The 12,760-nt window shown below is 36.8% G+C and overlaps 1 protein-coding gene across 1 annotated transcript; it reads left to right on the top strand.

Annotated features, from left to right (window-relative positions):
• Positions 1 to 1,871: 1,871 nt before the first annotated feature.
• On the top strand, positions 1,872 to 12,279 carry LOC109013311 (U3 small nucleolar ribonucleoprotein protein IMP4-like). The gene is made up of 4 exons (XM_018995349.2): positions 1,872 to 1,978; positions 4,371 to 4,459; positions 11,938 to 12,051; positions 12,182 to 12,279. Exons 1-4 carry the CDS (start codon positions 1,872 to 1,874, stop codon positions 12,277 to 12,279), a joined length of 408 nt encoding a protein of 135 aa, XP_018850894.1.
• The last annotated feature ends 481 nt before the right edge of the window (positions 12,280 to 12,760 follow it).

The following is a 12,760-nucleotide window of genomic DNA, read 5'->3' as shown; positions in this document are numbered from 1 at the left end:
CAAGAAAAAAACAAAAACTTCACAAAGAGTATTTTCAATTGGACACTGCTACACCGACAATTAAGAGCACTTTTATTGGCTTGGTCAAAATTGAAGGATGGCTAAAATTTAAATAATCTGTGTCAAAAAAATCTTACATTAAATTGGACATCTCTAAAACAATTTGAATTTCAGCTACAGTGCTTCACCAAATATAGCTAACTATAATTGTTTCATCAAACATTAACATATTAGTTTCTTACTCCAAGCAAACAAATTAAATTAATTAAAATATAATTAATTTAACATTTAGAATATAATTATTATTAACATTTAATAATACTTTTTTTAATATTAATTTAATTAGAGTATAATTATTATTAACATTTAATTGGTAGAACTATAAAATGTGATAAAATTAAATTAAATTAATTAATTATTAAAATAATAATATTTTATTATTATATAGAGAGTAAATAGATAATCCAATGTGGAATTGAATTTAAATGGAGTAGACAAATGAAAATTCATGTAATATTAGCTAAAATTTGAAGATGCATTTGGCCAATCCAATGAGAATGTTCTAAGTGGTAATATATTCCTTATGTTATTAAAAAAGAGTTTTGCTATGTACAAGTAAGTTTGCGTACTAATCTGCATATTAATGTTATTGCCTTCATATTCTAAATTTAAATTAATATTGTTTTCAATAAAATCTACTTTCTGATCAATTATATTGAATATGTATACGTATTAGTGCGCAGAATCGCTTACAATTAGATTTTTCATTAAAAAAAACTCTATTTTTAAAGTGGTGTGTAAATTGTAGAGTACAATAACAAGACTTTTAGGTCAGATCCCAAACTCATTTTATCTAATCATTATAACTTTATCAAATTTTAACATAAAATATAATAAACAATTCAATTTTTTCAAATCTAAAAATAATAATAATATTAAAAAATAATATTCTAACAATATTTTATTTAACTTTCAACTTTCATATCAACTCAACTCAGTTCAACATCCAAAATCTTCTTAAGAAAAGATATTTGCAATTGTGAATTGTGCAACCGCTGCGTAATCGTTTTGAAAAAAATAAATAAAATATGAGATCCACATGAAAAAAATTAATTTTTAATAATGAACCGAACTCTTTTTCAAAGTGATTATTGCGGCGTTTACGCACTTTACTGCTGTATGTAAAATTACTCTATTATTATTATTATTATTTTTTATTTTGATTTATGTTTTATTTTTTTTTAAATTAATTAAACTATATATATTTCGTATCGGTCAAAATATCGGCCATATCAACCTATATTTTGGCCTGTAATTTTTTTTTTTCAAATTACAAGTTTATTTTTTAACTTTCAATTCAGATTAAGTTATTTATAATTTATATATATAGTTATATATAATTTATTCATATATAGATTATTATTTTAAAATATAATTTGTATATATTTATATATATAATTTATTTATATATCAACTATTTCAAAATGATATATAAAACAGTACTGATATAGAAATATTTTATTTCAGTGTCTTGAGCGATCTAGCATCTAATACAATATTTAAAACATGAGTAATACTAGATACAAGTCTCAAATAAAAAAATTTCATATAAATTTTTTTATAAAAAAATAAATTTCATTAATAAATAATAAATTTTTTATATCTTTTAAAAATAGAGTCTACTTCTTACAAAGGCTTATATTGGATTTGTAGAAATCATTTCTCTCGAAAACATTGATAGAACTTGTCCAGGAAAACGTGAAAATAGGAAGACGATACCGTATGCCTAACCTCGGGTTTTTCTTCACCTTCTTCTACTTCCTCCTGTCCTACCTTTCTGAAATCTGTGTAAAACCATTGTTTTGGAGAAGATGCTCCGTAGAAATATACGACTGAGGAGAGAGTATCTGTACAGAAAGAGCTTAGAAGGCAAAGAACGTCTCCTCTATGAGAAAAAGCGAAAGATCAAAGAAGCCCTGCAAGGTTCAGTTACACTTTTCCCATTCTTACTATTGAATACATACGCGCGTTTAGGTGTAATTTGTTTTTTATCTTTTAATGTTCACAAGGGATTTTTTATTCCACAGAGGGTAAGCCGATTCCTGTTGGGTTAGCTCCTTTGGAGTCCCACATTGGTGGGGAGTGATGGAAGAGCCAAGGCCCATGGCCTATAAATAAGAGGGCTTAGCCTCTAGTTAAGGTACACCAAATCATAAGCTTATTTAGTAACTTGTGACTCTAGTAAAATTCTTCTATTAGCCTTTTCTTGTAAAAGTGAAAGAGGTGATAGTTAAAGTTTTGCTAGTGGGGAAGCTTTGTGGGTGTCATTTGGGGTGATGAGAAAAATTGTGTGATTGTAATAATTTTTCACATAGTATATTTTCTTCTCTGGGTCTGGTGGTTTTTTCTCCTGTTTTGGGAGTTTCCACGTAAATTCTTGTGTTGTTATTATTTCTCTATTTTTCTTCATATTTCACCAAAGGGTGGATCCTAGGGGGTGAATTTAGGAGGTCCAAATTCTTAACAAGTGGTATTAGAGCCACTAGGTTCTTTTTGGTGGGTGGAGTTTTGGTATGGTAGTGTGGATACGTACAGTCTAAGGAGGTTTTGTCTAGGAGATTGATATTTAAGTGGTCCAGTGTGACCCTCCAATCTTTTTTGGGAACCTTGAAGTTCTGTCTAGGAAAGAATAATTTTTCCTGAGAACTTACTTAGTGAGTACCATTCATTTATACGGTAAAATTCATCGAGACAATGTCAGGAAGTAAGGCTTCAAATTCTATCAGATATGAGATGAAGAAATTTGATGGGAGAATCAATTTTGGCTTGTGGCAAGTTCAAGTCAAGGATGTTTTGATTCAATCAAGATTACACAAGGCGTTGAAGGGCAGACCAACCCTTGAAGTCAGCAGTGATACTAGCGTGACTGATGAAACAAAGAGTAGATCTGTAATGAGCGATGGAGATTGAGAAGATCTGGATTTGAGAGTAGCAAGTGCGATACGTCTGTACTTGGCCAAGAATGTTCTTGCAAATATACATGGAATATCTACGGCAAAGGAATTCTGGAAAAAGCTAGAAGAGTTGTATCAGACAAAGGGCGTCTCAAATCGGGTGTACCTGAAGGAGCAGTTTTATACACTGCATATGAGTGAAGGTACGACTATTTTAGATCATTTAAGTGTTCTCAATGGCATTGTCTCTGAGCTAGAATCTATTGGAATTAAAATTGATGATGAGGATCAAGCCTTGAGGCTCATCTGGTCTCTTCCATCTTCCTATGAGTATATGAAGCCTATTCTGATACATGGAAAGGAGAAAATAATTTTTTCAGAGGTTACCAGTAAACTCTTTTCTGAAGAGAGAAGCTAGGTGGTGGAAGAAATGGTCTACCTGTGAACTTAGCATTAGTAATAGCTGGTAATGGGAAGAAGAAGAACTCCATGAAGATGAAAGTAGTCTGCTGGGGGTGTGGACAATCTGGGCACGTCAAGAAAAATTGTCAAAGAGCAGGAGCAGGTTCGACAAGTGGCTCCAAGTCAGTAAATGAAGATACTGGTAATGAAACTAACGTTGTGTCCCTCTCCATGGAAGACGATGTCTGTTAAAGGGACATGTACATCCTCATGGCATGCCGTTAATTTCCAAAGTTGCCATGATAGAGGATGTATTAATGTTAGCGAGTCCACAAGTTTGCACACAGGCATTGGTTTGGCATTAATGTAGGGTGTGGTGGAAATTTATGTCGATGGCTGATGAACTTCCAGGAAAGTCAAACGTGGAAGTTGCACCATAATTTTTTAGTAAGATTATTTTCGACATGTGCCCCGAAATTGAAATGCTTGAAATTGGTTTATTCTAAGTGGGTATGCTTTTATGGTGGAGCATGATAGCAGAAGCTATGAAGATTTTCATTGCGGTGGAGCGTGGCTGTGGGATCAGCCAAATTCGCAAGGTGGAGATTGTTGGGTTAGCTCCTTTGGAGTCCCACATCGGTGGGGAGTGATGGAGGAGCCAAGGCCCATGGCCTATAAATAAGAGGGCTTAGCCTCTAGTTAAAGTACACCAAATCATAAGCTTATTTAGTAACTTATGACTCTAGTAAAATTCCTCTATTAGTCTTTTCTTGTAAAAGGGAAATAAGTGAGAATTAAAGTTTTGCTAATGGGGAAGCTTTGTGGGTGTCATTTGGGGTGAGGAGAAAAATATTGTGATTGTAATAATTTTTTACATAGTGTATTTTCTTCTCTGGGTCTAGTGATTTTTTCTTCTGTTTTGGAAGTTTCCACGTAAATTCTTGTGTTGTTATTATTTCTCTATTTTTCTTCATATTTCACCAAAGGGTGGATCCTAAGAGGTGAATTTAGGAGGTCCAAATTCCTAACAATTCCCACGGAGCTACGGAACGAGGAGGCGGAGCTTCGGCACCAAATAGACCTTGAGGATGAAAACATAGCTGGTATGGTGTTTATTTATTTTTTAAATCTTTTATTTTTCGTGGTTAGCAGACAGAAAGTTACAACATGTAAATTGAATTCTATGGTGGAATATTTTTGAAAAGTTTGGCTTTTTGTCACTGGTTGAGTGGATGGAGGCTAGGGCAATGGAAGGCAGCAGAAGATAGATGAAGATGGGAGGTGTTTAGGTCGCCCGTAGATTTAAAAATTTGGATGGAATTGGACTTGGGCTGAACATACTTTGATTATTGGAAGCATGGAGCTGCATAACTATCTAGAACATTAAAAAATTTTCTTTCTCAAAGTTACCGAGATTTATATTGTTGGAACTGGATATAATTATCTTTGCGGCAGAATGTCCAAAAAAGTAGAATACTGTTGGCTCTTGGACGTATGACACGTGGGATTATTCACAAATTTATCAAAAACATAAATCCATTTATAAGTGGGTGTCATTCTTGATTGGTGAATAAACACCAAAAGGGTGCTTCCAATTGGATTTCTTTATATTTCTTTATTTCCTTCTTCATTGGAGTCTGAATTCTAACTTAGATATGGTTGTTTCCCTATTTTTTTTTTTTATGTGTAAAATAAAATTGTTTCCCTGCTTTATTAGGTGATACTTGAACATTTGATCGATTTGAAGTTGTGAAATTTAATTTATTTAGAATTTTATTATGTGTTGTTTTTCTCCCTTCTGACACATGCGAATTTTCACTTTTGACTATGATTGGCACTGTTAGAAACCTCCTTGTAAAGCTATGTGATTCTACTCAACAGATGTAATGAATGAAACTACTTCCAGAGAAATATAAGTAATTGATCCTTTGCTGTTTGGTTGTAGTGAGGGATGTAAGAAATTATAATGGATTCCGTATGGAGAATAAAAGAGAATGCCCGGAAGGTGTATGATAAAACGCTCGGAAGAGCCACTGGTTCATAGCTACGGGTTCTTCGAGGGACCCCACCTCCCTTACAAACTCTTAAATTCCAGAATACTCAAAAAGCACCCCACTACACTTCGTTCCCCACTCAAATACCCATTTAGTAACAAACTCTCAGAACTTTAGCTAAACTGACCATTGGTCTCTACATAATAAAAAACAGTAATAAAACACACCGTTTCAGTTCATTTAAACTGTGCGTACTACAAAAGCAACAATAATCAAACTAGTCTATTTATCCCTTTTATCTAAACTGTGCATTTTTCCCATACGACCCAAACGGTGCGTTTGAGATCAACCCATGCGCTGCCGTTTTGAGTTCTAGCTCTTCATCAGTTTCGTAAGCTTCCAGTTCACATTACTTCGGTAGTTTCTTCACTTCGTGTTCCTCTTCCAGCCTTAGGGTTCCAACAACTCCATCTTTCTTCACAGCACCTTGCCCACAAGGTGGGGATAGAGCTGCTGGAGCTTCCATAATTTCTCCCAGGTGTTCTCCTCTTCCGTTGTTCCCTTCCATTTCACTAATACCTCTGTGATTCCTCGATTCCCTTCTTTTTGTAATCGCCGATCTACAATTAACTTGGGTTTTGGCCGAACCTCCCCATTCGTGTCGATTGGAGGTAGAGTCACCAGTGGTTGGATCAAGCTTCCCACCTTCTTTTTTAGACAAGATACGTGGAAGGTGGGGTGGATCCGAGAAGTATCCGGTAGCTTGAGACGATATGCCACCTCTCCCACCTCTTTCTCCACCTGAAAAGGTCCATAGTAGCGAGGAGAAAGCTTCATATTGCGGCGATGGGCCACGAATTTCTGTCGGTATGGTTGCAACCGAAGGTACACCCAATCTCCTTCCTCAAACTTCCTTTCGGTCCTATGTTTATCTGCTTGTGTTTTCATCCTGTTCCTTGCACTTTCAAGATTCTCCTTTAACAGCTTGAGGATTTGGTCTCTATTTTGCAATGTTTGGTCCACTGTCTGGTTTGATGAAGTATCAGGTATATAGGATATGAGTGGTGGTGGAAGGTAGCCGTATAGTGCTTGAAATGGTGTCATTTTGGTGGCTGTGTGATAGGTGGTGTTATACCACCATTCCGCAAAGGGAATCCATTGTGACCATTTTTGGGTTTAATCCCAGTATAACACCTTAGGTAGGATTCAAGACACTTGTTTAATGCTTCGGTCTGCCCATCCGTTTGAGGGTGGTAGGCTAAACTGTGGTTCAAAACTGAACCTTGCAGTGAGAAGAAGGCTTGCCAAAATGAACTCACAAATACCGGATCCCGGTCAGTACAATAGTACGGGGTAAACCATGTAGTTTAAACATATGAAGCATAAAAAAAGTAGCCACAGTAGCTGCTGTATAAGGATGGGATAGGGGTATAAAGTGCCCAAACTTAGTGAACCTATCAACCACAACTAGGATCACAGTAAACTTACTCGACACGGGCAATGCTTCTATGAAATCCATAGAAATATCAGTCCAAGCTTGCTGAGGTATTGGTAGAGGTTGTAGCAATCCCGCATGTGGTGTTGTCTCGTACTTAACTGCTTGGCAGGTTTCACATTCCCGTACCCATTTTTTTATGTCCTTCATCCATTTCCAGTAAGAATCCCTCTTAGCACTTTGGTAGGTCTTCAAATATCCCGAGTGTCCCCCTAAGGGATGATCATGTATATGCTGCAACACCTTACTTTTAAAGGCAGACTTGGCTGCAAGAACAATTCTCCCTTTTTTTAGAATTAACCCTTGCTGTAATTTATAGCCTTGAACAAGAATCGTGCCTTCCTTGAGAGATTGTAGGACCTCCCTTAGCTCACTTGACCCTTCATAACTTTCTTTGAATTCCTCTACCCAATCGGGTGTTGGAAATGACAGCATAGCTAAGGATCCCTCATTCAACTCCTCCCTTTCCTCTTTTCTTGACAAGGCATCCGCCATAACATTTTCCTTTCCTTGTTTGTACGTAATAGTGAAGTCATATCCCATTAACTTACTTACCCACTTTTGTTGAGTGACGGTCCCCACCCGCTGTTCCAATAGAAACTTTAGGGCCTGCTGGTCCATTTTTACTACAAATGAATGCCCTAAGAGATAAGGCCTCCACTTCCTTACAGCTGTCACCAATGCTAGGAGCTCCTTCTCATAAGTGGAAAGAAGAAGTTTCTTACCTTTCAATGCCTTGCTCATATAAGCAAGGGGCTGCCCAGCTTGCAATAAGACTGCTCCCATCCCTCTATCGCTTGCATCACACTCAATGGTAAATGGTTTTGAAAAATCTGGGAGTCTAAGAACCGGGGGTTGTGTCATAGCCAACTTCAGCTCCTTAAAAGCTTTCATTGCCACTTCATCCCACATAAAGGCATTTTTTTTAATAAATCTGTTAATGGAGCAGCAATTAGGGTTGTAACCGGTCCGGTTCGGTCCGGTTTTAGACAAAATCTAGGACCGAACCGGTATGTACCGGTTTTATATTTTTCAAAACCGATTACGCACCGGTTACCCTCATAAACTGGTACTTCCGGTTTTACCGATTTTCGGTCCGGTCCGGTCCGGTTTTCTAATTTTTTTTAAATATAAATTTCACAATTTGTCATTAAAAATGTTTATAAAAAAAAAAAAAACTGATTTAAAAAAATCTGTTTTATACTTTTATTAAAAAAATCTGTTTTAACTTTTACTAAAAAAATCTACTAGACTATATAATAGTATTAACATTAGACTATTAATATAGCTAAATAATATATTAGACTATATAATAGTTTTAATATTAGACTATTGGTATAGTTATAAGTTATATATTAGTGTTACTTATATACTATATATTTAATATTAGTATTAGTCATAAACTTTTAGTAAAAACTTGTAGTATTAATTATAAGTATAACTATAGTCATTAGTCTATATTCGACTATTAATATTAGTTATAAACTTTTAGTAATTTAGTATTAATATTTTATGTAATAATTTATAAATTATAATCAGAAATTATTTTATATATGAATATATAATTATATATATTAGATATAAAAATTTCACATAAAAATTTATAATTATACATAATATATAAAACTTATATATATTAATATATATATATAATATTTTGTATAAAACTGATATATACAATAATAGAAATATTATTTTTTTATATATATTTTTATCAACCGGTCTGGTCCAGTTCGGTCCGGGCCGAAAAATATTAAAATCGGAACCGGACCGGAACCGGCCGGTTTTCACATTCCAAGAACCGGTTCCGGACCGGACCGGTTCAAAACCGGTAAAACCGGTCCGGTCCGGTCTGGACCGGTTTTTCGGTTTGGATTTACACCCTTAGCAGCAATCGTTCCATATCCTTTAAGAAACTTGCGGTAGTACCCCGTCAAGCCCAAGAAACCCCTCAATGATTTTACATTCAGCGGTACAGGCCATTCTAACATGGCATCCACTTTACGGGAATCTGCCATTACCCCTTTTTCATTAATCACGTGCCCCAAATAATCCACTTCGGTAACTCCAAAGTGGCATTTTGACAATTTGGCATATAACTGGTTTTTCTTCAGCACCTCCAACACTACTCCCAAATGCTCCTTATGATCTGTCCAGCACTTATTGTAAATTAGAATATCGTCAAAGAACACTAGAACAAACTGCCTTAAATAAGGCCAGAACACCTCATTCATTAAACCTTGAAAGGTTGATGGGGCATTAGTCAACCCAAAGGGCATCACAAGGAATTCGTAGTGCCCTTCGTGAGTCCTGAAAGCTGTTTTTGCCACATCTTTAGGCACCACCCTGATTTGATGATATCCAGACCTCAAGTCCAACTTGGAGCACTACCGATTCATATAATTCATCAAACAGTTCATCAATAACGGGTATGAGAAAGTTGTCCTTGATAGTCACTTGGTTAAGAGCTCTATAGTCAACACACATGCACCAACTCCCATCTGCCTTACGCACCAAGAGCACAGGGGAAGAGAAAGGACTTGTGCTAGGTCTTATCACCCTGGACTCTAACAACTCCACCACAATCTCTCTATCTCAGATTTTTGGTAATGGGGATAACGATAAGGTCTAGCCGTCATGGGTTGAGTTCCATTTTTAAGGGGAATTCTATGGTCTTGGGGTCTTGAAGGTGGCAACCCTCTTGGTACCTCAAAAACTTGGAAGAACTTAGTAAGTAATTGTTGGACATCCTCCCTCAAATCTGCGGTTTTCTCCGTATCTTCCTCAAGTAATAGCTGTAAAAAAAACCCTTTTCCTTTATACATCGAAGCACGCATGGCCTTTCCCCCATTTTCAATTGTAAGGCCATCTAACCTCAGCCCCAATAGCTCCACCTTTTTACCCAAGTGCTCAAACTTCATACTCAACTCAGCAAAACTCCACACAATGTTTCCAAGGGTTTCCAACCAATCCACTCCAAGGACCACATCAGAACCACCAAGAGGCAAAATATAATAAGAAGGGTTAAATTGAATACCTTGTATTTTTGTTTTAACCTTGCTGCAGTGGCCTAGACCTTGCACCATTTGTCCATTTGCAACCTTGACAACAATCTTCTTACCCTCATCGACACCCAACTTCACAGCCCGTGCAATAGATGGATCCAAAAAACTGTGCGTAGACCTGGAGTCCACCAAAAGTACCACTTGTATACTCCCAATCCACCCAACAAGTCGCATAGCTTTTGAACTAGGAGTCCCCGTGATCGCATTTAAAGAAATCTCGGGTTCCACCATGACCCCTTTTTGTTTTGAGTCTAATTCAGTAATGACATCAGCAAGTACAACAGCTGTTTCTTCTTGTTCTTCCTTACTTTCCTACTCCTCAATCCCTTGTATGAAATAAATTTTTGGATTCTTGCATACATGATTGGGGTTCCACTTCTTGTCACAATGATAGCACAACCCATTTTTCCGCTTTTCATCCCACGCTGTAGAGAACACTTTCTTGATGGGGCTACTGTTTTTCTGGGTGTAAGTGCCACTCATACCACTGCCACCATAGGAGGTATAAGTGCTACTCGGATTAAACGAGCCCTTCTCACCTGGCAACTTCACTGATTTCTTAGTGCTCATGAAATATTCTTCTTGGATTCGGGCTAATCCAAACGCTGCAGTTAGATTGTGTGGGTTAAACATGCGAAGAGGCAACCTTATTTCATCCTTTAACCCACAAAGAAAGCAACTCAGTTTATGGTGCTCAGATAGGCCCCTAACTCTATTCGATAGTGCCTCAAAATTAGCCTTATAGGCTGCTACTGTGGTGCTTTATTTTAACCTAGTCAATGACTCACAAACTGGGCTGTGTCTAAGGCCTCCTGGTACCATACCAAAGCTTCCCCTTTCATGTGGTATGAGGCCAACAAAAGTTTTTGGGCAGGGGTAATTTGATGGAATTCAAAGTATTGTGAAGCTTTGAAATCCATGCTGATGGATTGTCTCCATTAAAATGGGGAAAGTCTAGGCGAACACCTCTCACATTTGGACCGCTTTGCTGCAGCTGATCATTTTCTTGTTGGTTTTGCAGGTCCCTAGCCATGTTCCCTTGGTGTGCTACCAAGGTGCAAACCATTTCAGTGATCTGGTCGAGTCTTTCATCAATGGTATTGAGGTGGGTTGCTGTTGCTTGATGGCTTTCCTCCAAGCTATCAATCTGTTGTTGCATGTGTTTGGATCTAGTGGCATCAGCCATGGTCTTGTATGGGTATTCTGGTTTATGGATTTCTGTTTGGGTTGGGTATGGTTTATGGATGCCTGTTTGGATGGTTTCTGGATTGTGAATGGATGTGTACTTCGGCAGGATTTCTGGTTTATGAGTTTTTTTTTTTTGGATTTCTGGGTTGTCTTTGCGGAAGTAAAGGTTGGCAGGATCGGTGCTACTTGATACCACTTGTTAGGAACCTCCTTGTAAAGCTCTGTGATTCTACTCAATGGATGTAATGAATGAAACTACTTCCAGAGAAATATAAGTAATTGATCCTTTGTTGTTTGGTTGTAGTGAGGGATGTAAGAAATTGTAGTGGATGCCATATGGAGAATAAAAGAGAATGCCCGGAAGGTGTATGATAAAACGCTCAGAAGGGCCACTGGTTCATAGCTACGGGTTCTTCGAGGGACCCCACCTCCCTTACAAACTCTTAAATTCCAGAATACTCAAAAAGCACCCCACTACACTTCGTTCCCCACTCAAATACCCACTCAATAACAAACTCTCAAATCTTTAGCTAAACTGACCATTGGTCTCTACATAATAAAAAACAGTAATAAAACACACCGTTTCAGTTCATCTAAACTGTGCGTACTACAAAAGCAACAATAATCAAACTAGTCTATTTATCCCTTTTATCTAAACTGTGTGTTTTCCCCATACAACCCAAACGGTGCGTTTGAGATCAACCCATGCGCTGCCGTTTTGAGTTCTAGCTCTTCATCAATTCCGCAAGCTTCCAGTTCACATTACTTTGGCAGTTTCTTCACTTTGTGTTCCTCTTCTAGCCTTAGGGTTCCAACAGGCACTTGTGCTGGAATTTCAGTCTCGATGATACACATTGATGTTGAGTATGCGAACGCAATGGAAAGAGATCCTAATATTTTGATAACTACATCCCGTAATCCAAGTGCTCCACTTACACAGTTTGTAAAGGTTAGTGCAGTTTTTTATTTGCCCGTGTTTCTCAATTCATCTATTATGGGTTATACTTATGTTTACATACATTGGTATTCTGCAAGTGGTTTAGTTTTGTTCACTGACTAGAATTCATTATCATGTTCTGGCAGAATTGAAGTTCATCTTTCCTAATGCACAACGAATGAATCGTGGTGGTCAAGTTAGTGAATGGCTTTTCTTTGTACACTGTCTTATTCGCAATTTTTAATATCCCAAATTTAGGTTGCCTCCTCAAGTAGTGACACATTTTATTGATGGCTTGATAACAAGAGAGATTCAACCTTGTTCATTCAAAATGTCCAGATTTTCAAGTAAAATTGAAAATATATTATGGGACTTGTACAGAAGGCGAGCTTTGAGTTACATAACTAGTGATTTGTTAAAAAAATAAGGAAAAATATACTTTTCACCCCAAACTATTTTTGTATGGTACCCTTCAAAGTAGATTGCTTAGGGTAATTTGGTGTATTTTCCCCTTGCAAGGTGGCATACATGGGACTTTTGAACTCTTATTAATGACTTATGAACTTATAGGCATCACATTTATGAGAGCCTAGAGGTCCTGAATCAATTGAGCTTAAAGAAATTGGTCCTCGGTTTGAATAGCGGCTTTATCAAGTACATTTTTATGCTCCTTGGTTCACTTTTCAGTGAAGCTTAATTTTATTTGTCAATATTGATGTTAAGAA

This window comes from Juglans regia, chromosome 2 (assembly GCF_001411555.2).
Source record: "Juglans regia cultivar Chandler chromosome 2, Walnut 2.0, whole genome shotgun sequence".
NCBI classification, from domain to species: Eukaryota; Viridiplantae; Streptophyta; class Magnoliopsida; order Fagales; family Juglandaceae; genus Juglans; species Juglans regia.
The sequence above is the reverse complement of the archived record's forward strand: the minus strand, read 5'-3'. Positions and strand labels throughout refer to the sequence as shown.

What these genes read in the sequence shown, in the direction of transcription:
- LOC109013311 (XM_018995349.2), top strand. Translation starts at nt 1,872, where the DNA reads ATGCTCCGTAGAAATATACGACTGAGGAGAGAGTATCTGTACAGAAAG. An exon ending in CGAAAGATCAAAGAAGCCCT is followed by an intron (nt 1,979 to 4,370) that starts GCAAGGTTCAGT and finishes TGAATTTAGGAG; the next exon opens with GTCCAAATTCCTAACAATTC. An exon ending in TGAGGATGAAAACATAGCTG is followed by an intron (nt 4,460 to 11,937) that starts GTATGGTGTTTA and finishes CTGGAATTTCAG; the next exon opens with TCTCGATGATACACATTGAT.